We start from the raw sequence: 26,562 nt of genomic DNA, 5'->3' as shown, positions 1-26,562 counted from the left end.
TGGGTACCACTGCTTTACAAAGTGAAATTTTAAAAAGACGTTTTACCTGTTTTTAAAAACTTAATCCAAAAGCAAAAGTAATTTAGATTCAATGCCTGTTTTAATGTTTGAATAGTATAGTTTCTTTGCTATGGTTGATCAAATGTTTTGAGAATCAATTCGTCAAATGCTATTAATTCAGAACCAAGTCTGACATTTCTGAAATAGTGAAAATTAGAGTATATAAATTTGAAAATGTTTGTCCAGAGTGGTTTTAATGAACATTTAGCAATATGAGCAGAATTTGTGCTATTAAGTTACACAAATCCAAGGATTCCCTATTTAAAATAGGAAAAAAATCACTGCAAATCTTTCTCGCGATATTCGTTGGAAGAAAAAGAAGTGAACAGTTGGTTATAAGAGCAAAATGGCTTATACTGAAAATAAGACAGTAGATCCATCTGTTCGCTTTCATAGGTAGCTTTATTTGGTTTTTAGAAAAATATATACAATAATTGGAACCTCAGTTCTTAAATAGTTTTAAATTAAAAGTATACAAGTGAGAGGATAAGTATGTTTCCACAGTCAGAACATCAATACTGCTTAATAAAGTAGACAGGAATTTCTGCAACAAGTCAAAACATTTACAGGAATGGTAAGAACTCCACAAAAGCAGCTTGTGGCTGGCAAGTCAGCCAGCTCAGAAAACAGGTAGAAGGGGAAACGGTTTGATTGGTTTGAGAAAGTGATGAAAGATTTACATATTCACCTATCCTAAAGGCTAGAGCTTTGAGTAAAAACATTAGAATGTAGGGGCGGAGGCCCTCTAGGGTGTATGCTAACAAGCTAACTTGGATCAAACAATTTGGTATTCAGTTGGATTTGGATATATTAGGATTGCCTGTCAGTCACAGTTCAACTAGTTCAGATATAACAAAACTCAAGGACTTGGAGTATTGGTTAATGACATTTCTTTTGGATTAGACCCCTGCTTTCTCTCATTCTTCGTAATGAATTCACAGTATTCAAACAGTGTTTGCAAAGATATTTGAGTTTGACAGCCTTCTGACTTCACATCATTTTGAGAAGTTGCACAAGGAAGCAATAGGAATTGCCTTAGCTTTGTTCCAACTCGACCCTTTTCCCCCATACTGTAGTAACTCCAGGCCTACTTCTCCAGAAGTATAGCTCTTCCCTCCACTGGTCCTTTTCAGGAACTGAAGTCTAATAAGCGCACCAGCCAGAGGCCAGTTTGTCATGGGATTTCCTGGGGAGCTTAAATGGAAGTGGATCAGAGAACTGATACCAGAAGCCACCTCCTTTCCTCATTGTATGCATTTGCTAAATAAGCAAAGCAATGAGGCAAACGTCATGAGCAACATTAGGCTTCAGAGTCTACAAACACTTGTCTGAACGGGAGAGAGAGGTGATAGGCGATAGGCAATAGGCAAATTAGTAGTAGAGCTAGAGGTTTAATTAAGAATGAGAGGAGAGTGATCGGTATTTTGTTCTCTGTTCATCTATTTCCTGCTTAGTTTTCTTGATGCAACTAAAGATCTCCTTAAACAACGCTTTGTATTCTGGAGGTGTTGTAGGGGAACTGACCGGCTCTGGGTTGACAGAGGTCAGTTCCCAGCCGCTGGCAACAGGCTCAGACTGGGCGTTCACTCCAGTCAGGTCTTTGGCCGCAGCCCTGGAGGTCTGCACAGCCTTGTGTGACAGGGAGTCCTGTTCCTGTTGGCACTTCTTCAGCAGCTCTTCATACTTCACCTTCAGGGCGCTGTACTGGGTGTCCACTTCGTGCAGAAGAGAGATGCCCCTCTGTTTCACAGCCTTGGCCCTCCTGATGCAGGTCTCCTCGTGGCCCTTCACGATGTCACTCCCTGCCAAGCTGCTGAGGATTGTCTCACTGCTGCTGCGCTTGAGAGGCTTTCTATGTGGTTCCGGCATAGTCAGGAACATCTCTTCCAGCAGGCTCTGGCTGGGCTCTTTGAAAGGAACAAGCAGAGAGTCTGGCACCAGCTTCTCAACTCCATTCACAAATGGATGCTCTGACTGCAACATCTGTCGCATCTCTGCCACCTCGGCCTCTAGTTCCAGCGCCCGTGCTCGGTAGGCACCTGTGGCCCCCAGCTGCTGCTCCAGTTCACTGTTCTCCTTTAACACGAGCCCATATTCCTCCTCCATAGTCACCCGCTTCTGCCGCTCCAGGCTCAGCTGGGCCTGCAACATTGTCACCGTTTTTTTCAAGTGCTCATTTTCCTCTTCATCAGGGCTTGGCTGACTTTGCAAGGAAGTGATCTTCTCAGCGAACACATGATCATACACGAAGTGTCTAGGGAAAAAAATATTGAAAGAATGTATTACACAGGTCCACTGAAAATGAAGCGAGGAAGACTGGTGATTTTTTTCAACTAAATAAATTTGAGGAGCTGTGACAGTGACTGATTTTTTTTTCTTTTTTTTGAGACGGAGTCTCACTCTGTCGCCAGGCTGGAGTGCAGTGGAGCGATCTCAGCTCACTGTAACCTCAGCCTCCCAGGTTCAAGCGATTCTCCTGCCTCAGCCACCTGAGTAGCTGGGATTTTAGGCATGTGCCACCATGCCCAGCTAATTGTGTATTTTTAGTAGAGACAGGGTTTCTCCATGTTGGTCAGGCTGGTCTCGAACTCCCAACCTCTGGTGATCCTCCTGCCTCAGCCTCCCAAAGTGCTGGGATTACAGACGTAAGCCACCGCACCTGGCCAACAGTGATTGGTTTTTAGCCACACTGGAGCAATGGCTAAAATGGAATTGTGTGAGGTTGGTAAATAAATACATGAAAGCAAACTCAATTTTTGCGACGAATCTTTTTTTAATGTTAAAAGTACTAGAGAACATCTATTCCCAAAGACTGGCAGTATGACAATGACCTCACAAGGGAAACCTTAAAAAGTACTGGTGCCTGGGTCCTAACCCACAGATTCCAACCTAGTTGGTCTGCTACCTGGCCTGAGGGTTTCTAAAGGCTCTCCAAATGATTCGTAATATGTAATTACGATTGAATCACTATAGCAAATTACTGTTGCTGTGGTGATTTTTAACCAGGAATGTTCATCGGAATTGCCTGGGCAGCTTTTTACCCGCACCTAGAAATTCTGATTTAGGCCTGAGGAAATGTGTTGGTATCTGCATTTTGAAAAACTCCATAGGTGATCTGATGTATAGCCAAGGTTAAGACCCACCAAATGAACCACCTGATTTCTCCTGCTCAGTCCGAGGCACCTTGACTATTTATTTGTGTTTTTATTTGCTTATCTGCTGTTCCGTTAGACTGAAAGCTCACAGGGGTAGAAACTCTATTTTGCTTGCCAACCCTTGGGTCTAGCATAGAGCTTGCCATACAAGTGTTCCATAAATACTTCTTAAAGATTCAGACTTGTAACTCTAAATTATAAAGGTACTTCTTTAAGCAAAAAAATCTCCTGTTCGCTTGAATTTTTGTTTTACCAGTATTTCTATTTTTCTTCACTCTAATGTAAAACACAACTCCCAAATCTACAGTCTATCAGAATTCACCTTAAACTATGATTTAACACATTAAAAGCACTGAAATAAGTGCTCCAAGACTTTCAAAATGAGAACTACTAATATCTAAGAACTCTGTAATTTATATGTTTAAGTGATTTTGTTCAAACCAATGGTAGCTTAATAGCTAAGTGGCGTTTCTTAAAATGGTACTTTCAATCTACTGGAATTCAGAATGTGCCAATGACATGAGACAGTCCCTGCTGTAACTCCACAGAAAGGCGGGCTCTTACTGGCGGAGGTCATACAGCTCCTTCAGACATGCAAAGCTGGGTGCCGGTTTCTCCTGGTCACACTTCCCCGGGCTCCTTCTCCCTCGGCCAGATGACTTCAGCTCCTCCACTTGGCTCTGGAGGTGATCAATGTTAGTTTGCAGGCATTCAATCGTTTCAGTCAGGCTGTGAGGAACAGACAGAAGCCACTGCTGCTTGTCATATTGAATCAAGGGCAAAAGCGGTGAGGAGAGATTAGGTGCGAGCCACTCACACTGGGCTTTCTTAATTGGAAAGGACGTCTATTTAATCTCCATTCTCCAAAAAGAATTAAATTAAACCTTATCCCATATTAACCCAAACCCACTGCAGCCATGTTCTATTCTAGTTTATACTAAAGAACTTCCCCCTAGTCCTTCCTTGTCAGATTCTAGAAAATTTACCTCAGAATCTTTTGCTGTGAGGCCTTGCTGTCAGCAACTAGCTTTTGATTTGTTTCTTCCAGTTCCCTTGCTGTGACGTCTAATTGTTCATAAACCTTTGCATGTTGTTCGTTCATCTGCCGTAGAAGTTCCACTTGCTTGGTCAGATACTGTAAAAGAAGATCAGGACCAGGTGACACAAACAGATAAGATACCCGCTCTTTCTTGGCTGGCCGCAGTGGCTCACGCCTGTAATTCCAGCACTTTGGGAGGCCGAGACGTGTGGATCACCTGAGGTTAAGAATTCGAGACCAGCCTGACCAACATGGTGAAACCCCGTCTCCACTAAAAATACAAAAATTAGCCAGGTGTGGTGGCACTGAGGCAGGAAAATTGCTTGAACCCGGAAGACAGAGGTTGCAATGAGCCGAGATGGCGCCATTGCACTCCAGCCTGGGCAACAAGAATGAAACTCCATCTCAAAAAAAAAAAAAAAAAAAGATACCTGCTGTTCCAACACCAATTCTCTGATTCTCAGCACCAACTCTTGTCGGGGTGGGGCTGGCATACAGTCTCCATCTCTGGGCTCACTGGCCTCCCAGCACTGCCTAGAAGCTCCTTTAGACCCATTTCAGTTTTCTCTAGGCCTTCTCACATCAGTGTGATTGATTCAATTATTGGCCATTGGTGACTGAACTCAAGCTCCAACCCTTCTCTCTATCCAGAGGTTGTGGGGCTGGGACTGATAGATCTAATCCTCTAATCATGTGGTTGCTTTCTCTGGTGACCAGACCTCATCCTATCAGGAAATTCCAAGGGTTTTAGGAGTTCTATGCCAGGAACCAGGGACAAAGACCAAATATATAATTTTTATTATACCACATACCATATGTTTATTTTAAGAAAAGAAGAAATTAAACTCCCTGTCTTCATAAGAAATGAGCACAGGCTGTCCTTTATATGCTTAGCTCCTCTAATGCTCACCAATACCCCAGTGCATTGTGAGTCTAATTTTCCAAAGCATATACCATGCATAAAATTAATATTCAACCAAAAAATCTAAAGTGAGACATAATAATCCCTTAAGACAAAAAACATGGAACATGTGATCAAAGTTTTAAGCAAAAACATCATGTTTAACAGAAATAAAGCCTAACGTGGAAGATTTTTAAAATTATACTCTAAGTTCTAGGGTACATGTGCACAATGTGCAGGTTTGATACATAGGTATACATGTGCCATGTTGGCTTGCTGCACCCATCAACTCATCATTTACATTAATTAGGTATTTCTCCTAATGCTATCCCCCACCCTGACAGGCCCCAGTGTGTGATGTTCCCCGCCCTGTGCCAAATGATCTCGTTGTTCAATTCCCACCTATGAGTGAGAACATGCAGTGTTTGGTTTTCTGTCCTTGTGATAGTTTGCTGAGAATGATGGTTTCCAGCTTCATCCATGTCCCTGCAAAGGACATGAACTCATCCTTTTTTATGGCTGCATAGTATTCCATGGTGTATATGTGCCACATTTTAATCCAGTCTATAACGGATGGACATTTGGGTTGGTTCCAAGTCTTTGCTATTGTGAATAGTGCCGCAATAAACATACGTGTGCATGTGTCTTTATAGCAGCATGATTTATAATCCTTTGGGTACATACCCAGTAATGGGACTGCTGGGTCAAATGGTAATTCTAATTCTAGATCCTTGAGGAATCGACACCCTGTCTTCCACAATGGTTGAACTAATTTACACTCCCACCAAGTGTGAAAGCGTTCCTATTTCTATGTGGAGAATCTTAACTTGGAAAAAAAATCCATTTTCTCTGAGTGAGGCATTCTGGACCAAAAAAAATGAAAAGTGTGTTGCTTTGACGAGAAATATATTTTAGCTTAATATGCTTCAAAGACTCCTGTTAATTTTATGAGAGTTTTATCACCATTATCCTCCTTATTCATGATAAATTTATCAGATGATTTATTCTGGTCCTGCTAAGACTGCTTCCTAAATGGCCAAGGATAAAGGGGAATAATCCCAACCTTAATGCCGCAGTGTAAGTCACCTTGATTCCCTCCCTGCTCAGCTCTACCTGAAGACACTAAAACACAGTATATATTCCAAAGGAAAAAGTCACAGTATTTCCCTGGACAGAACCAGAAAGGGGAGAAATGGTTTGAAGCTTACTGATGATCAAACTGTAAAAGCCTCAGAACTTGACTTTAAAAACACTCTTCTTGGCCAGGCATGGTGGCTCACACCTGTAATCCCAGTACTTTGGGAGGCCAAAACAGGCAGACTGCTTAAGGCCAGGAGTTCAAGACCAGCCTGGCCAACATGACAAAAACCCACCTCTAATAAAAATACAAAAATTAGGCTGGCGTGGTGGCACGCGTCTGTAATCCCATGTACTCAGGAGGCTGAGGCATGAGAATCTTTTGAACGTGGGAGGTGGACGTTGCAGTGAACCGAGGTGGTGTCACTGCACTACAGCCTGGGCGACAGAGACTGTCTCAAACACAACACAACACACTCTTCTTGAGGCTTTTTCTACAACTCTAGAAGTATTTGCAAGGCTAACAAACAAAGAATGGGCTAAATGACACTCAACGGGCCCTTAAAGTGTTGAAAAAAGCATATATGGCTTTTTCAAATCCATTTACATAACTCAGCAGCAAAGGGTTGAACAAACACTTAACCTAACTTCAACTTTCTCATCTGAAACTCTTGAGGTCAAAAGTATTTTGGAAAATTCTTTAAATTTTAGAAAGACAACATGGCGCTCATACCTGACACACACTTGACACTTTATAATACCACCTGTGAGGTCTGGGCAGCACCCTGTGATCAAGCATTAATATTTCTGCATCAAAAAGTATGAACTAAGACTATAAACAGCCTCACATCAGTTCAGGTAAAGATCTACTACCAAATGAATCTGTTGCAAATTTAAGGGGAAAAAAAAAATCTTGCTTTATAGAGCTTTTTGAGTTCGGAATTAGTAAGTGGATCTGTTAGTACCTACCTGTAGAACTGGCAGAATTAAATGAGAAAGGTGAGCACACAGCAAGGTCTATAAAAGCCTGTCTGTAGTCTTCACTGCCTCAACTCTCACCAGCTTCTTCTGGTCCTTTGGAAATCAACCACTAATTCTCATGGGTGAAGCTTTTTCAGAACTAAAGGAGTAGGCCCTTAATCCTGCCCTCTGGCTAGTAATGCCATAGTAGGTTCTTGTCATTGATGGGAACATGTTCAATCTCTTAGGAATTGATGAGATTCCACAGGAGCGGAAAAAAGGCTTAGAATCACAAGAATATGTACATAATAGCTGCAGAAATGTTTCAAGCTTCTTTATATCAAGTATAAATTATCAAGTATTCTTTAGGACTCAGAACTACCTTTAAAAAGGCTAATGCATAAACCAGACATTAATTTATTAATATACAACAGGAGCTGTTCCTGCCCAGTGACAAGAATATTCACATCCTCTATATAGGACATAGTTGCCCCACAAAGGGCATGTGAAAGGCCGATTCATGAATGACAGTCTCTGGTAGACATGGGATCAGAGGAGTCTAATGGGAGGCAGTGGTATAGTAGCTAAGAGCACAGGCTTTGGAGTTAGAACCTGGTTTGAGGTCTTGCTTTGCTGTTTAGAACTGGGTGACCTACAGCAAGCACATTTTTCTAATGTGAGTTCTCCTCGTCAACTACTTCATAAGGCTGTAAAGATAAATATGTGTGTGGGAGAGACTGGACTGTGTCACCCCAAAGCATGCATCTTTGGCATAAAAAGGTTCCTGCCTCCTCCCTCTCTACCAGGGAGAACAAAGGTTAACCACTAACAACTTTAGACCTTTATGGGCCAGAAGACAGCACCAGAGGAATCCACACTAACAAGCTTTGCTAACGGGCCTTTATCACCACTTACTTGCCTTCCCACAAGTTCTGCCCCTAGACAAAGTCCTTCCCCTTTGTCTTGTCACTTCTCTAAAAAATTTGCCATTCTTTGTTGAAGATACTATATAAGCTGGAATTCAAAGCCACCTTTGAGAATGACTCATTCCCTGGGTATCTCCCACACATATATATGAAATAGATATGTTAATAAGCCTGTTTTTCTCTTGTTAACCTGTCTTTTGTTACAGGGGTCCTTTCCAACTAAGCACTCATGAAGGTTGAGGAAAAAAATATTTTTCCTCCCTGACATATACAAATATATAATTTACATAAACGTTAATATATGTAGAGAGCTCAGCATGAGAGCTGGCAGATGGTAAATTGCTCAATAAGGAGAAGCTACTGTCATCTTTATTTAAAGCTACAGTTTTCAAACTTTACATGTGCTAAGATTCACCTGGAAGATGATTTATTAAAGTGTAAGAACTTGGGTCCCTTCCCCTCAAAAGGCTGAGACTGGAGTAGAGCCAGGATTCTGCATTTTTAGCAACAAACCCAGGTGATATTAGTACAGGCAGTCCACAGATCCCACTTAGAGAAATGTTGATCTTGGACATGGAAAATCCTGGAAGTCCCCTGCCCTGACCAATGTCCTTTTCTCTTGGGTCTAGGAGACACAGGCATTCACTGGATCAGTGATGACTCTTCAGCTTAATGCTCACCATCTCCCTGCGTAGGGCTCAGCTCAGATGCAGTTATCCATTAAGATTAGGTTATATTTTAACTGTACCACAGCAGCATTCTTCATCATAACGTTTCACTTTGGTATGTTCTTACAATCATTAATTCCCTGAAATTACAAACTAGTTACCTTAACCTTGCTTGAGTGATCCTTCCTAACTTCTCAGTCCACACAAATACTGAATTTCTACAGATGGCTAATCTCATCCACTGCATTTTAAAACTTTCTATTGTGGACCAGGTGTGGTGGCTCATGCCTGTAATCCCAGCACTTTGGGAGGCCAAGGCAGGTGGATTACTTGAGGTCAGGAGTTCAAGACCAGCCCGGCCAACATGATGAAACTCTCTCTCTACTTTAAAAAAAAAAAAAGAAAATTAGCTAGGCATGGTGGCACACGCCTGTAGTCCCAGCTACTTGGGAGGCTGAGGCATGAGAATCGCTTGAATCCAGGAGGCAAAGGTTGCAGTGAGATAAGATCACACCATTGCACTCCAGCCTGGGCGACAGAGTGAGACTATGTCTAAAAATAAATAAATAAATAAAACTTTCTGTTGTGGATAATCTCAAACATATATACATGCAGAGAAATGGTTTAATGAACTCCCATGTACCCATCAACCAGTTTCAACAATTATCAACATACAGCCAATCTTATTTCACCTCTACTCTCCTACTTTCTTCATTCTCCAATCATTTTAAAGCTAATCCAAGGCATCTCAAGTATACATCTTCATACATTTCTAGGACTTTTTATTTTAACCACAATTCCTAAGGGGAAAAAACTCAATAATTCCTTAACATCTATTATGTTTCAGCATTAATATTTTCCCAATTGTCTCTTAAGTGGTTTTTCCAGCTTCATTTGTTAGCTATTGATTTTTTTTAAATTTCACACTTAGGGGAGATATCTTTGCCTTTTTTGGAGTTGCCCCACTGCAAGGCAAGTGCCTCCCTCCTCTAATGCCTTTACCATCCCCTGTCCAGGGAGATGCACTTCTCCTGGCTGGCTCCACCTAAGCCAGCAGTTCTTAGCCTGGGGTCCATGGATAGACTTTAGAGGGTCTGTGAACATGGATGAATTTAAAGGGTCTGAACAGCTACGTCTTCATTTTTGCTAATTTCTAAATGAAATTTGATATTTCTTTCAAGTACTAATTGATCTGTTAAAATTTATAGGAGACCACTGGTTTAGACTGAGTCCCTGCCCTAGGCCCAACAAACCAAACCAAAATGGAGTCACTTATGCTAAAGTTCCACGTCAGCAAGCCAAAGCAAAGTTGTTCATCTGACTTCTGAGAAATTAGAAGAGATAATAGCCAAACCCCCAAACATGCCAGTTTTAGCCAGCATAAGGGACTTCCTTCTGCTTTAACCTTTACAAATAAATTAACTTTGAAACCACCCATTTTTTGTTTTCTGTTTCTGCTTTCCTTAGCCCCGTCTATAAAACCAACTTCCTCTGCTCAGCTCATTGAAACCCTCATTCTCTAAGAATGAGGTGTTGCCCAACTTTAGAATCTCAAATAAAAGCTAATTAAAATCTTTATACTATGTTTGTCGTAATTTTTTCTTTTGACAGAGGCAATAAACCACCAGTAGTATTAGGTTTATCTGTGACTTCTTCATCAACAGAAATCACAGGTATTTTCATATTGCAATATAGTTGCAGAAATCTTGATTTACTGCCTACCTTCACCACTATTTGAAATCATGGTAGTTTCTAGATCTTGTTATTAAATATGTTAACACATATCTATATAATATCACAAATTTACTTTTTTCAATATTTGACAGGTATTTCATTATAACAGATTTCCTTTGTAATTCAATGAATTTTAAGAGGATTACCATAGATCTCATTAGATAATCAAAGGGATCCATGGCACCAAAGATTATAAATTCCAGTTATCCTTCTGGCCTCATTTCAAACATAACCTCTTCAGAAGCCTTTTAAGACCACTTTGGCCAGGCGCTGTGGCTCATGGCTGTAATCCCAGCACTCTGGGAGGCTGAGGTGGGCGGATCACTTGAGGTCAGGAGTTCGAGACCAGCCTGGCCAACATGGCAAAACCCCGTCTCTACTAAAAACACAAAAATTTGCCAGGTGTGGTGGCTCACACCTGTAATCCCAGCACTTTGGGAGGCCGAGGCAGGCGGATCACATGCCTCAGGCAGGCGGTCAGGAGTTTGAGACCAGCCTGGCCAACATGGTGAAACCCTGTCTCTACTAAAAATACAAAAATTCGCCGGGCATGATGGCAGGTGCCTGTAATCCCAGCTACTCAGGAGGCTGAGGCAGGAAAATCACTTGAACCCGGGAGATGGAGGTTGCAGTGAGCCGAGATCATGCCATTGCACTCCAGCCTGGGGGACAAGAGCGAGACTTCGTCTAAAAAATAAAATAAAAATACAGAAATTATCCAGGCAAGGTAGTGTATGCCTGTAATCCCAGCTACTCTACTGGGGAGGCTGAAGCAGGAGAATTGTTTGAACCTGGGAGGCAGAAGTTGCAGTGAGCCAAGTTCATGCCACTGAATTCCAACCTCAGCAACAGAACAAGACTCCATCTCAAAAAAAAAAAAAAAAAAAAAAGAAAGAAGACCACCTTAAAGCAGGTCTAAAGCAACAGCATTCCCAAGGTACCCTAAATTTGATTTCTCTCAAAACAATACAATAATATTCAATTTTTTTGTTGTTGTTGTTGAGATGGAATCTCACTCTGTTGCCCAGGCTGGAGGCGCAATCTCAGCTCACTGCAATCTTGGCCTCCCAGGTTCAAGCGATTCTGCTGCCTCAGCCTCCTGAGTAGCTGCGATTACAAGCTTGCACCACCACGCCAGGCTAATTTTTGTATTTTTATTAGAGACTGGGTTTCACCATGTTGGCCGGGCTGGTCTTGAACTCCTGACCTCAGGAGATCCACCTGACTCGGCCTCCTAAAGTGGTGGGATTACAGGCATAAGCCACCATGCCAGGCCAGTACTGTAGTCTTCTAAGAATGGAAGGCTCTTGTGTATCTAGTCCATTCCTGACACACAGTAGGGGCCAAAAAAATACTGGCAAACTGGCAGTTTCTAGACTTTTCTTCACAACAGCTTATTGTGCTTGGCATGACTCAGACTGTGAGATGTCAAGGGGGATTTAACTGAAAGGTTTTGAGAAGGGCTTTGGCTTTAGCCCTCTTGGGAAAACAGCCTATTAGCCATGAATTCTCTCCCCTCTTCTCCATTTATAGATTATTTCTCTGTATTTATTCCCATGGTACCAATTGCCCCCGGTAATCTGAAGGGGAGACTTTTACAGTTCCTACCAGATACCAGATGGGGCTCAAGTTGCTGCTCTCTTAAAGATAGAATGTTCAAGTTAGAGTTGTGGCCAACATACAGGAAACAAGTCAATATGCAAATAAGTACAAACAGGCCATATAAGAAACTATAGAAAGTTCCTCGTTTGATATATAAAAACCTGTGATACCTGTGATAACAACACAATGAAACCATTTAAGAACTTGTGATACTTTGGTCTTAGATGACTTGGCTTTAACAACAATCTAAAGAATGCCAAGGAGCTTGTTTTCACATGGTAGGAGCTTAATCTTATTATATGAAACCAAAATTAATCAGAAAAGCCCTTCACTTCTCCAAGATTCAGTTATAGGGGACCTACAGAAGAGTCTGACAAAACCAGTCAGCAACTTAAAGAAAAATGATGAGATCTCTAAGCAAGTACTGATGTAAGGCCAGACACCTAGGTCTATGGAGTCAGTGCTTCATTTTTTTCTGAATCTAGAAGGAAATGGGTTAGCTTATTTCCTACCTCTCATCTCAAGGTACAGACATGCTGCTGACATGCTGGTTTTCTCTTTGATACACAGCCTTCAATGAATCTGACTGCTATAGTAAACAGGAAAGGGAGACATTTAAAGCAAAACAGTGGGGGAAGGGGGTCATGGGGTAGCAGAAATGTGGGCAAAAATGTCAACTTGTAGCAAAATGCCTTGGGTTTATCTCACTGTACAGGAATTTGCACAGACTGTCACCTCAGCTATGAGTACAAGGTTCTAGTTATGTACAAAAGCTACAAACAGCCCACCTTTACAATTAAGGTAAAACTTTAAAAAACAAAGGCCAGCAGAATTACATAAATACCTATTTGCAATTGTGGAATCCTAACCTGGAACACAGGGAAAGACAGAAACAAACGACCCCAAGTAAAAACACATAGAAATGGAGTGGAAATCTGGCTTGTAAGCAGTGTTGGGATTATCCTGAAATTAAGGATTACAGCCTAAATCCTCTGAATTTAGTATCAAAATTAACTTCCATAATAGTGAAGAAATATTTCCTATTACTTTTGAAAAATCTCTTTCCCCTGATGAAAGTAATATATTTCCCCTGTAGAAATTTGGTGGCAGGAGGCATGAATATGAAAATAGAAACCACCTATAATCCCATTATTAAAATTGTGGGATTAGATTGTTTTTAAAGTCTATTGCCAGTAATTCTGAAAGATTTATTTTTTCAGAATTAAAGTTCTCTCATGACTATAGTTAACAATATTTTATTGTATACTTCAAAATACCTAGAAAAGATATGGAATATTCCCAACACAAAGAAATGATAAATGTTGGAGGTCATGGTTATCTCAATTTAGATTTCATCATTACACATTGTATGCTTGTATCAAAATGTCACATGCGCCCCATATATATGTAAAGCTATTATATATCCATACAAATTTTTAAAGACTTTTTTCACTACTAAAATTCTTTTTTTTTTTTGAAACGGAGTCTCGCTCTTTCACTCAGGCTGGAGTGCAGTGGCGCAATCTTGGCTCACTGCAACCTCCACCTCCCGGGTTCAAGCAATTTTCTGCCTCAGCCTCCTGAGTAGCTGGGATTACAGGCTCCCGCCACCACGTCCAGCTAATTTTTGTATTTTTAGTAGAGACGGGGTTTCACCTTCTTGGCCAGGCTTATCTTGAACTCCTGACCTCGTGATCCACCTGCCTCAGCCTCCCAAAGTGCTGGGATTACAGGCGTGAGCCACCGCCACCGGCTCACTACTAAAATTCTCAAAACATTGGTAAACTACGCAACGATTTATACTGTTCAAAATATATATGCTTCCATAATCTCATCCCCTCAGAAAAATCCTATACCAAAGTAACAATTTACACTGTTCAAAATATATATGCTTCCATAATCTCATCCCCTCAGAAAAATCCTACACCAAAGCAGTGTAAGCATTATCACCATTCCACAACGGAGCAAACAGAATCTGAGGGGTAATTCATATGTCTAAGTTCTCTAGCTATTTGCAATTAAAATTGAGGGTTTAAACCTGAATCTCCTAAAACAGAGGCCAGAGTCCCTTCTGCCTCCCTTAAAAATCTCCAGAGGTGGAAACCCAAAGTTTAGGAATTATTAGAAGACCTTTGTAAGCTGTTTCTCCTCTGTTAAAATACTGATTTCAGCACAGTATCAATTACCTAGTATGTGTGAAAGACCATGAATAAACACAACAACAGTGCTCATTGTTGCAATGGGAAATAAGGGGAAAGGAAAATAAAGCAAATCAATTAAGTATCATATACAATAGAATATTGATACATGCAGTAAAAGCAGCACAAAATCTTTTTTCATTTCCAAAAAGGGCATGAACTCTTGAAAGAAGGGATGCCTTGAAGGCCAGACTACTTTGAGTGCTAGGCACAACTCCTGTAGGGGATAATGCAGGTGTCTAAGCAGGGAAGTAACCAAAACAAGGCCGTAGGCTGCTTACACGGTTGTAGGAAAGTGTAAATGAATCCAATGGTGTCTGATCTCATTACTCTCCCAAGTAAGAGTTCTCTCCTCCCCTCCTTCCACCTAGAACAGAAAAAACTTGTTCTGGATTCTTAAAAAATTATCTAAGTTTTTCAAATTAGCACTGAAAAAAAGTAAGACAGGCTACAGGCTTCTCTGAAGCCAGTTTAACCATTATTTTGAATAGTTTAATCCTTTTTCGTTTTTACATTAAAGGAAATTTTTGTTTTTTCGTTTTTACATTAAAAATTATGCCTACCAAAAATACTGATCAATTTTTAGGGGGATTGTTTGAAACCCTCCAAGAGTCTCTGAAAGAATATTTGTGGTTCTACTTACAAAATACCCTTTGGCAGTGTCCAAGTTGTCTATTTCCATAATAAGTCAGAATCTTAGGGATCTTGTCCTAGTATTTTCACCAGTTCTCTGCACTATTTTTCTTTTTTTTTTGAGACGGAGTCTCGCTCTGTCACCCAGGCTGGAGTGCAGTGGCGCAGTCTCGGCTCACTGCAAGCTCCGCCTCCGGGGTTCACGCCATTCTCCTGCCTCAGCCTCTCCGAGTAGCTGGGACTACAGGCGCCCGCCACCACGCCCGGCTAATATTTTTGTATTTTTAGTAGAGACGGGGTTTCACCGTGGTCTCGATCTCCTGACCTCGTGATCCACCCGCCTCGGCCTCCCAAAGTGCTGGGATTACAAGCGTGAGCCACCGCGCCCGGCCTCTCTGCACTATTTTTCATTCACTCAGATGAGTTTGTTCCCAGACCATTTTTTTGGACTGTCTCATTTTAAATTTCACTAGTGGTGGGATAGGAGCTGATTTTTTGTTCTTCAACTATATATTTTTCTGAATTAAAAAAATGATTTTTGAGGTTAGTTCAGAATCTGCGCCTTATGAACCAAATTGTTTTGCCTATCCACCCCGTGGTGCCAAACCCATATACTCTCCTATCTTCAGTACCTCCCTCTACAACCCATTATTCTGTTCTGGATCTCAAACATGCTTTCTTTACTATTCCTTTGCACCCTTCATCCCAGCCTCTCTTCGCTTTTGCTTAGACTGACCCTGACACCCATTAGGCTCAGCAAATTACCTGGGCTGTACTGCCACAAGGCTTCACAGACAGCCCCCATTACTTCAGTCAAGCCCAAATTTCATCCTCATCTGTTACCTGTCTCAGCATAATTCTCGTAAAAACACACGTGCTCTCCCTGCTGATCATGTCTGATTAATCTCCTAAACCTCAATCCCTTACAAAACAACAACTCCTTTCCTTCCTAGGCATGGTTAGTGCAGTCAGAATTCTTACACGAGAGCCAGGACCGCACCCTGTAGCCTTTCTGTCCAAACAACTTGACCTTACTGTTTTAGCCTAGCCCTCATGTCTGCGTGCAGCAGCTGCCGCTGCTTTAATACTTTTAGAGGCCCTAGCGCCTCTGCCCGGCCACCCACCGTCTGGGAAGTGAGGAGCGCCTCTGCCCGGCCACCCACCGTCTGGGAAGTGAGGAGCGCCTCTGCCCGGCCACCCACCGTCTGGGAAGTGAGGAGCGCCTCTGCCCGGCCACCCACCGTCTGGGAAGTGAGGAGCGCCTCTGCCCGGCCACCCACCGTCTGGGAAGTGAGGAGCGCCTCTGCCCGGCCGCCCCGTCCGGGAAGAAGTGAGGAGCGCCTCTGCCCGGCCGCCCCGTCCGGGAAGAAGTGAGGAGCGCCTCTGCCCGGCCGCCCCGCCCGGGAAGAAGTGAGGAGCGCCTCTGCCCGGCCGCCCCGTCCGGGAAGAAGTGAGGAGTGCCTCTGCCCGGCCGCCCCGTCTGGGAAGTGAGGAGCGCCTCTGCCTGGCCGCCCCGTCCGGGAAGAAGTGAGGAGCGCCTCTGCCCGGCCGCCCCGTCTGGGAAGTGAGGAGCGCCTCTGCCCGGCCACCCACCGTCTGGGAAGTGAGGAGCGCCTCTGCCCGGCCACCCACCGTCTGGGAAGTGAGGAGCGCCTCTGCCCGGCCACCCACCGTCTGGGAAGTGAGGAGCGCCTCTGCCCGGCCGCCCCGTCTGGGAAGTGAGGAGCGCCTCTGCCCGGCCACCCATCGTCTGGGAAGTGAGGAGCGCCTATGCCCGGCCTCCCATCGTTTGGGAGGTGAGGAGCGCCTCTGCCCGGCCGCCCCGTCCAGGAGGAAGTGAGGAGCACCTCTGCTCGGCCGCCCCGTCCGGGAAGAAGTGAGGAGCGCCTCTGCCCGGCCGCCCCGTCCGGGAAGAAGTGAGGAGCGCCTCTGCCCGGCCGCCCCGTCCGGGAAGAAGTGAGGAGCGCCTCTGCCCGGCCGCCCCGTCCGGGAAGAAATGAGGAGCGCCTCTGCCTGGGCGCCCCATCCGGGAAGAAGTGAGGAGCGCCTCTGCACAGCCACCCATCGTCTGGGAAGTGAGGAGCGCCTCTGCCCGGCCACCCACCGTCTGGGAAGTGAGGAGCGCCTCTGCCCGGCCGCCCCGTCCGGGAAGAAGTGAGGAGCGCCTCTGCCCGGCCGCCCCGTCCGGGAAGAAGTGAGGAGCGCCTCTGCCCGGCCGCCCCGTCCGGGAAGAAGTGAGGAGCGCCTCTGCCCGGCCGCCCCGTCCGGGAAGAAGTGAGGAGCGCCTCTGCCCGGCCGCCCCGTCCGGGAAGAAGTGAGGAGCGCCTCTGCCCGGGCGCCCCGTCTGGGAAGAAGTGAGGAGCGACTCTGCCCGGCCGCCCATCGTCTGGGAGGTGAGGAGCGCCTCTGCCCGGCCACCCATCGTCTGGGAAGTGGGGAGCGCCTCTGCCCGACCACCCATCGTCTGGGAAGTGGGGAGCGCCTCTGCCCGGCCACCTATCGTCTGGGAAGAAGTGAGGAGAGTCTCTGCCTGGCCGCCCCGTCTGGGAAGTGAGGAGCCCCTCTGCCCGGCCGCCCCGTGTCTGGGTAGAAGTGAGGAGCTCCTCTGCCTGGCCGCTCCGTCTGGGAGGTCTACCACGGAGGCCAGAAGCAATGTGGTGGCTGGACGTGGTGGCTCACGCCTGTGGTCCCGGCACTCTGGGGGGCGAGGCGGGTTGATCACTTCGCGCTAGGAGTTCGAGACCAGTCTGGCCAACTTGGCGAAACATGAAGAATACATCAGACAAACCAACCAACCAACTCAATGACAACAAAACAGGTCTACCCTGGAGTCATACTCTAATTTTTTCTATTTTCCTCCCTTTCTGATCCTTTATCCCACTTTCTTTTTCTTCCTCTTCCTTCTCCCTCTTCTTTGTCAAATAGAGGATTGAGTTATTATCACTGATCCATATAAAGTCCCTCTCTCATTTATTTTAACTCCCACCCCCATTTCTATTCCCCGACTTCCCATGTGCAACCTTCCTAATATGTTTGATACGCATCTTTTTGTTTGTATGTATTTTTAGAAAATGTTTATTGTTTTTGTACGCAAAAATTAATTAAAAAAAAAAAATTAAGAGAGTATATTCTAATCTCTCAAAAAAAAAAAAAAAAAAAAATGATTTTTTTTTTTTTTTTTTTGAGATGGAGTTTCACTCTTTCGCCCAGACTGGAGTGAAGTGGCAGGATCTCGGCTCACTGCAACCTCTGCCCCTCAGGTTCAAGGGATTCTCCTGCCTCAGCCTCCCGAGTAGCTGGGATTACAGGGATGCACCACCATGCCCAGCTACTTTTTGTATTTTTAGTAGAGACAGGGTTTCGCCATGTCGGCCAGGCTGGTCTCGAACTCCTGACCTCAGCGATCCATCTGCCTCAGCCTCCCAAAGTGCTAGGATTACAGGCGTGAGCCACTGCACTCAGTTGTGGATTACTTTGTAATCTAATTCCCAATAAACATTCTAAACAATTACTTTAAAACTTGTACAAGTGATTCCATTGATGTAAAGGTCAAAAACAAGCTAAACTTATGTAGGGTGTTGGAGTTAGGATGCTAGTTCACCAGGTAGTGACCGGATGGGCTGATAATGCTCTCAACTCCTTATCTAGGAATAGGTTGCATGGGCATGTTTACTTTATGAAAATTCATCAACTATACACTTCAGATTTGTGCCCTTTTCTGTAATGTAGATTTCAATAAAAAGTTTAAGTTGAGGAGAAACATGTTGAAAAGGTTCAAATTAAGGAAAGGGCCCTTATAAAGTTTAGGGGGCCTCCTGCAGGTTGCAATAAGAGGAACATATGCAAGGGTCATCGTTTAGCAAGGAAGTAGGCTCTTTAGCTGCCTGGTTACTTTTACAAGAGCATCGGGCATTCTTTTAGGCTATTAGAGGGACCTCAGAAATCTACATCGTGATCTCTACGTCTGCCCAGGCACAGTTGTGATGGCACACGCAGCAAGGACAGTCTGTGGGAATCCCCTGGCTGGTAAGTGAGCTTAGCCATTACTGCCATCTCATCTCCCCTACTGAGACTGTAAACTTACTTTCATGAAGCAACTTATAAAAGGAAAGAAAAAAGAAAGTCAACTGTAATGGTGGTGAAGAAATCTAAGATAGTAATTATTCTTAGCCAAAAAACAGCTTTGGATAAAGAGTAAAATACTGCATTGTGCAATGCTCAGATCTAGGAACCAGTGGACTACATATTACAGAAACAAGAGACTCATGAATATGTTTCCCGAAATATTCCAAGCTAAATCTCCTGAATAGTTTTATACATGAATTTTATACTTTTTTTTTTTTTTTTTTGAGATGGAGTCTCTCGCTCTGTCACCCAGGCTGGAGTGCAGTGGCACGATCTCGGCTCACTGCAAGCTCTGCCTCCCAGGTTCACGCCATTCTCCTGCCTCAGCCTCCCGAGTAGCTGGGACTACAGGTGCCCACCACCACACCCGGCTAATTTTTTGCATTTTTACTAGAGACGGGCTTTCACCATGTTAGCCAGGATGGTCTCGATCTCCTGACCTCGTGATCTGCCCGCCTCGGCCTTCCAAAGTGCTAGGATTACAGGCGTGAGCCACTGCGCCCGGTCGAATTTTATACTTAGTTAATCATGAAGGTCTGAACTGGATTATTTCATTTCCATGACGCTTTGCAATATCTTATGGATAATACTAGATAATGAAGGGTTATTTGTAGATTTAGAGAATCTCAGATATCTTTGGATACTTTCAGAATACCAATGATATAGCTTAAATGTTTAATTATCCTCGATACCACAGAAAACAAAGACAACTTAGATCATAAAGCAGTTGTTTGTAATCTCCTACACTAATCAATAGGCATCATTCTCCCAACTTACAAATATTTACACTTCTTTCGGCTACACTTGAAAGACATGCTAAAATAAGTACCAGTTATAGTGTTTTATAAATGCTCTAACAGGAAACATCAATACAATTTATTAACTATTAGCAATAATCAGGCCTCAGATAAACGTCATAGACTATGATAATACAATTAAGACTACGTCTCTACACAAATACAAACAGTGATGATCGTTTAGGACTATTCTGAAATCTCCCACTGAGTTAAAAAACAAAGTCTACGAAACAAAGTAGGAAAGAGTTCCTTGACCACATAAAACATTTGGCTAGTTTAATAGTTTTGTTTTTAGACTAGAGACAGGGTCTCATCTTGTGGCCCAGGCTGGTCTCAAACCCTCAAATTCTTCCACTTCAGCCTCCCAAAGTACTGGGATTATAGGCGTGAGCCACCATGCCTAGCCTAGTTTAATAGTTTGTTTTTTTTTTTTTTTTTTTGAGACGGAGTCTTGCTCTGTCGCCCAGGCTGGAGTGCAGTGGCGCAATCTCGGCTCACTGCAAGCTCCGCCTCCCGGGTTCACGCCATTCTCCTGCCTCAGCCTCTCCGAGTAGCTGGGACTACAGGCGCCCGCCACCACGCCCGGCTAATTTTTTGTATTTTTAGTAGAGACGGGGTTTCACCGTGGTCTCGATCTCCTGACCTCGTGATCCGCCCGCCTCGGCCTCCCAAAGTGCTGAGATTACAAGCGTGAGCCACCGCGCCCGGCCTAATAGTTTTTAAATGCCTAGTTTTTCTGCATTTTAGGTTTCTGGCAAACTCTACAGTAGGTCTTTTTTTTTTTTTTTTTTTTTTTTGAGATGGAGTCTTGCTCTGTTGCCTAGGCTGGGATTATGGGTGCTTGCCATTATCCCCAGCTAATTTTTGTATTTTTAGTAGAGACAAGGTTTCACCACATTGGCCAGACTGGTCTCGAACTCCTGACCTCAAGTGATCTGCCTGCCTCAGCCTCCCAAAGTGCTGGGATTACAGGCTTGAGCCATCACACCTGGCCTACAGTAGGTCATTAAATTCAATTTAGTGTAAAACATATTCTACGCTCTTTTGATGTAGAATATGCTAAAAATGGTACCTGGTGACTTCAACATCATTGCAAGCCATACCTTCCTAGAATTATAAAAGTGTATTTCAGAAATCCTGCTCAAGGGGAGGGTCTACTGTATACACCTTTTATGTTACTAGGTAAAATTAATGGATATTGAGATTGTACATTTGCCTTTGTTTTGATGATAGGTTTATTTGTATTCAAAAGTTTAAAACTGTATAATGTGATCACTTCTAAGGAAGGACTGTGTAATTCTCCACTTGTTTGAATTCCCAGCACCTGGTTCAGGAAATAATCAAAGCTTTAGTAAGCACTCATTATGATGAACTGCTTCACTGTTCTAGAGTCTTTTACATTTTTCTGTGCACAGACACAAAAGTCCTGGGTCTACTGTACCAATTTGAGGGGGAGGAGCTTATATTTTAAGTACACACCCTTTTTGGGGGGAGCATGGATTGGGACATGGAGAAAGGTGTTCTGATGGGACACTGGTTAATATCCATGATTATCTTTACAGTCAAGTGGCCTACACATAACTGAACTACTTGAAGTGGACCATTTATAGGATTAGCAGCATGGAGGGCCATTTTAATGCCCTAGTCTAGCATCTGTCATTTTAGTTTGTTAAGCTAGGCAAAAGGTATTATATTATTATTATTTTTTTAATTGAGACAAGGTCTTGATCCCATCACCTAACCTGGAGTACAGTGGCACGATCATGGCTCACTGTAGCCTTGACTTCCCAGGTTCAGGTGATTCTCCCACCTCTGTCCCCCAAGTAGCTGGGGCTACAGGCACACGCCACCACATCAGCCTAATTTTGTATTTTTTTTGTAGAGATGGGGTTTTACCACATTGCCCAGGCTGGTCTTGAATTTCTGAGCTTGGGCAATCTGTCTCCCTCAGCATCCTAAAGTGCTAAGATCACAGGCGTAAGCCACCACACTCAGCCAAAAATGTAGTATTTTAATAAAATATCCAGCAACAATGCAAACAAATCAAGATCACAGCAGAGAGAAAGCAACATGTATTTTATGATTATTTGAATGAAGCAAAACATCTGAACACATTGTGAAATCAGAAACTATGATTTTTTATTTTTTTTCAAATTTGGGATATGGTTTGGTAGTAGGTGGGAGGGATATGCCACCAAGGAGGAGGTATAAGTTCCCTCTCCGGTGGGAAGTTCAGCAGTGTGGGTAGTCTTCTTTCTTAAGCTAGGTGGTGGATATATGGGTATTCATTGTATTGTTCTCTTACGCCATTCTGTATATCTTAAATATTGCATTTTTTAGGCCGGGTGCGGTGGCCCATGCCTGTAATCCCAGCACTTTGGGAGGCCGAGGCAGGTGGATCATCTGAGGACAGGAGTTTCAGACCAGCCTGGCTAACATGGTGAAACCCGTCTCTACTAAAAATACAAAAATTAGCCGGGCGTGGTGGCAGGCACCTGTAATCCCAGCTACTCGGGAGGCGGTTCTCATTCTCAAAAACGTTTGTGTTAAAAAATAAAATGCTGCGTCTAATTGCAAGTGTTATTTTACCAGTATGTGATTGGCATAACAGCAACACACTGAAGTGTCAAAAGTGTAACTCTCCTGCTAAGTGAATTACCTCAATTTCCTGTAACTGCTCCTGATTGGTCGTATACATCTGCTGAAGAGAGTCCTCCAACTCTGTGTTCCGATCCAGTAATGTCTTCCCAAGCTCAGCGGCAAGTTGAAGATCTAGCACAACAAATGAATCTTAGAATACAAATGATCTCACATCAACAATTTATATAACCCAGTCCTTCAAAAAAGAACATGTAGTTTAAGTCACATCCCAATGGAAGGTGGAGTGGCACAGAAGGAAACCAGAGTTCTACTTAAAATTCAGTTAAACTGATACCTCCAGCAGGTAATGTATTCTCTTATGTACCCATACTTGTAAGAAGTGAAAAACAGTCATCTACTTTATGGAGATGCAGTTATTTTGTTCAGGAATGATCATTCCGCAGTGTTACTTCTAAAATCCTATTTGCTAGTAGAATGAATGTATTCATATCCTGACAGTCTACTTTTTTGAATGGACCCTTGAGCCAAGGTACAGGTGGAGCTTTCAAAAATCTTTAAAGTTCCCATGAATTTGGCTGCTGTGAATACAACTGTTAAAGTTTATTGTCATATATCCTGGACTCCTAAGGGGACTAAAATTTATTAAGTCAAGAAAAGGAAAAATACATCAGCATTAAGAACACTGCCCCAGGTCACTCTACTTCTCTTCGTATCCTTCTGTAAGATGAGCAACTAGAAAAGCAAAACAGAAATGTGGTTTTTGAGGTAATTACATGTCAGCTCATACTTCCATTTAGCACAGAACCATATTTTATTTTAAACCTCATTTTTCAACTCTCTCTATTCTTAGGTATAATGTCCATAACACAGGATTTGTTTATATTATACTCAACTCCCAGAAATGAAAATAGTTAACAATATAAGAAAGGACACTAGTTGTAACATAGGTCATTGAAATACTTCTCTGCATAGTAAATCTTATGGAGCAGTCCTTTGATACAGTGGGAAATGCACTGCACTCTGGGCAGTTAAGTCTCAGGCCCAGTTCTATCATTTACCAGAACACTTTCAATATGGTGACTTTAAGGCCCCTATAGTTAGTATTCTTGTTTAGAGAGATGACTGTCTTATCAATATAAGATCGTGAAAATCAAATGAAATAATACATAAAGGAGTACTTTACAAACTAAGTTGCAATACGTATGCAAAATACTATTAATATTCATTGATTCACAAATGAATGTTTTTGTTGCCAGGCACTATGCTAAGCATTAGCTATAGAACATTGAATAAAATGAAGTCCTGCTTTGCCGACATTCCCAGATTAGTGGAGGAAGCCAGACAAATGAGTAACTAAACTCACATACTGTGATAAACAGTATTCATGCATGCATGCATATACTCAATAGTATCAGACACTATTCTAGGCACTGGGATGGTGCCCAGAGGCCATAAGGAACTCACATTAAAAAATATCCCTGCCCTCATGGAGCTTATATTCTACTGGGAGAAACAGCTAAATAAAACTTGATAGCAATAAATGCTAAAGAGAAAAAAATAAAGCAAGGAAGAAGTACAGGAGGAGTGTGGATGTGGGAGGCTGAAATTTAAGAACATGTGACCAGGGCCACATTAGAATCAATATGTGAAGGAACGGAATAAGTGACCCATGTAGATCCATCCAGGGAAACAGCACTCCAGGCAGAGGCAAGGCAAGTGCAAAGCACCTGGGAGCAAGCATGACTGAGTCATTAAGGAGGCCGAGGAGGGTGGAGCAGACTGTATTGGGCAGGGAGGAGAGGGGGAAGACTCAAATCAGAGGGGCTCCAAGATGGCCAGTTTGGGGAGGGCCTAACTAAAGAGGTCAGGAGTTTGGCTTTTACCCTAAATGAAGGAATCCAATGGAGGTTTGACAGGATCACTCCGGCTGATGTTATACAGAGTGAATGGGACAAAGGTGGGAGCAGAGTGACAGAAAGATACTGCAGTCATCTGGGTGAGAGATGATGGTGGCTTGGACCAGGGTGGCAGAGATGAAGATGGAGAGGAGGGGCAGAATTCTGACATGTTTTGAAAGTAAAGCTAAAGGATTTGTTGACTAATTCAATATAAAGTCTAAAAGATAAAGCGGGGGAGAAAAACCTGGATTTGGTGATAATGAACAAAGGGCTTTCTTTTTCTGTCTCTTTATTAGGCACGGTCTCGCTCTGTTGTCATGCCGGAGTGCAGTGGTGCACTCATGGCTGACTGTACCCTTGGATTCCTGGGCTCAAGTGATCTTCCTGCCTCAGTCTGCCAAATAGCTGGGACTACAGACATGCACTACCAAACCCAGCTTACTGATTTATTGTAGAGACAGGGTCTTACAATGCTGCCCAGGATAATCTCAAACTTCTGGCCTCAACACGTCCTCCCACCTCAGCCTCCCAAAATGTTGGGATTACAGGCATGAGCCACTGTGCCCAGCCTAGGGCCCAATTTAGAAAGGGAGGTCATAAGGAAGGTCTGAGAAGACCTTTTAGCTGAAGCTTGAAGGATGAAGAACTTGCCATGAATTTGGCATATTCTACAACCTGACAAGCAGCCAGTATGATAGAAGCATGAGTGATCAGATCACATAGGATTTTATAGCCCATGGTAGGTAAAGTTTAAATTTTATTCTAGGTATGATGGAAAGTAGCCTCAGTTAATGTCATAAAAGTACTATGAAAAAAATTTATCATAAAAACAAGGAAACTCACTACATAATGATTTTTAAACTTAATTTTTAGAGGTTGACAAATAAGGCTTAATGGCTATCCACCACTACTGATAGTAAAACTTAGCATTGAGTAAATGGTAACAACAGCATTAGTTGTTGTAATGTCCATTCAAGTGCATAATTAGTATTCTACTTGGTTAGTTTTCACTCTGGAAAAAGCAAAACCTACCACACCCAACTCCAGATCATTTAAAAACATTTTACCCCCACTTAAAATAAAACAGTATACTGCTGGTAGATAGGTGCTAAAATACATTCTCTTGTGATTTCAAAACTAACAATGTCTATTACAGTTATTACATTCATTAAGACTTTAGAGGCCAGGTGCAGTGGGTCATGCCTATAATCCCAGCACTTTGGGAGGGTGAGCCAGGTGGACTGCTCGAGCTCAGAAGTTCGAGACCAGCCAGGGCAACATGGTGAAATGCCATCTCTACCAAAAATACAGTGAGGCCCTGTTTCAAAAAAAAAAAAAAAAGACTTCATTAAGTCTATGAAATAACTTGTATTTACAAAACACAGAACTTTTACAAACAGCTCAAAGCATTTAAGAGACATTAGTCTTTTTCTTGTCATTATTTATTTTTTGGGGGGGGATGGAGTCTCACTCTTGTCACCCAGGCTGGAGTGCAGTGGTGCGATCTTGGCTCACTGCAACCTCTGCCTCCTGGATTCAAGCGATTCTCCTGCCTCAGCCTCCTGAGTAGCTGGGATTACAGGCGCCCACCACCACACCTGGCTAATTTTTGTATTTTTAGCAGAGATGGGGTTTCACCATGTTGGCCAGGCTGGTCTCGAAATCCTGACCTCAAGTGATCCGTCCACCGAGGCCTCCCCAAGTGCTAGGGATTACAGGCGTGAGCCACTGCGCCCAGCCTACTTTTTGTTTTCTAGAGACGTTATTAGTCTTTATATCTTTAAAGGTATTTTGTCCAGTTTCTCAGATGAGACAGCCTGAAGCACAAAGCTGTTAACTGACCTAATCAAGCTCCAAGGTGAGTCACGGATCAGACAGAAACTCTTAGGTCAACAGGTTCTCACTCTCACTCTCATCACGATTCTTTGTTATCTTCATCTGCAGAGTTTTAGGGCAATTGAAAGAGAGGTCTGCAGGCTTCTTTAAGGTAGTGAATACAAATGTCCCCCTTGTTGAGGTACTTAATTTCTTCTACTTGTTTTCACAGATTGCAATGAGAAATTAGAGTTCAACTATTTGGGTTTTTATTGCCTGCTCTGCTAGTGAAAGCACATACAACCCCAGGCAAGTTAATACCTTGTTTTCACCAAATGAAAAACGAACTATGTATGGCTCAACATGTTCCAGA

The 26,562-nt window shown here is 43.1% G+C and overlaps 1 protein-coding gene across 1 annotated transcript in view; it reads right to left on the bottom strand.

The window, feature by feature from the left end:
- Window positions 1-443: 443 nt before the first annotated feature.
- The window catches only part of CDR2 (cerebellar degeneration related protein 2), a 32,188-nt gene continuing 6,069 nt past the window's right edge, over window positions 444-26,562 (bottom strand). Inside the window, exons 2-5 of the mRNA XM_055232655.1 lie at window positions 22,535-22,647; window positions 4,202-4,350; window positions 3,780-3,944; window positions 444-2,314 (exon numbers count right to left, since the gene is read on the bottom strand). Of these exons, the coding sequence (XP_055088630.1) occupies window positions 1,456-2,314; window positions 3,780-3,944; window positions 4,202-4,350; window positions 22,535-22,647 (1,286 nt within the window). The 3' untranslated portion in view covers window positions 444-1,455. The remainder of the gene's footprint in view (window positions 2,315-3,779; window positions 3,945-4,201; window positions 4,351-22,534; window positions 22,648-26,562) is intronic.

This window comes from Symphalangus syndactylus, chromosome 11 (assembly GCF_028878055.3).
Source record: "Symphalangus syndactylus isolate Jambi chromosome 11, NHGRI_mSymSyn1-v2.1_pri, whole genome shotgun sequence".
NCBI lineage: Eukaryota > Metazoa > Chordata > Mammalia > Primates > Hylobatidae > Symphalangus > Symphalangus syndactylus.
The sequence above is the reverse complement of the archived record's forward strand: the minus strand, read 5'-3'. Positions and strand labels throughout refer to the sequence as shown.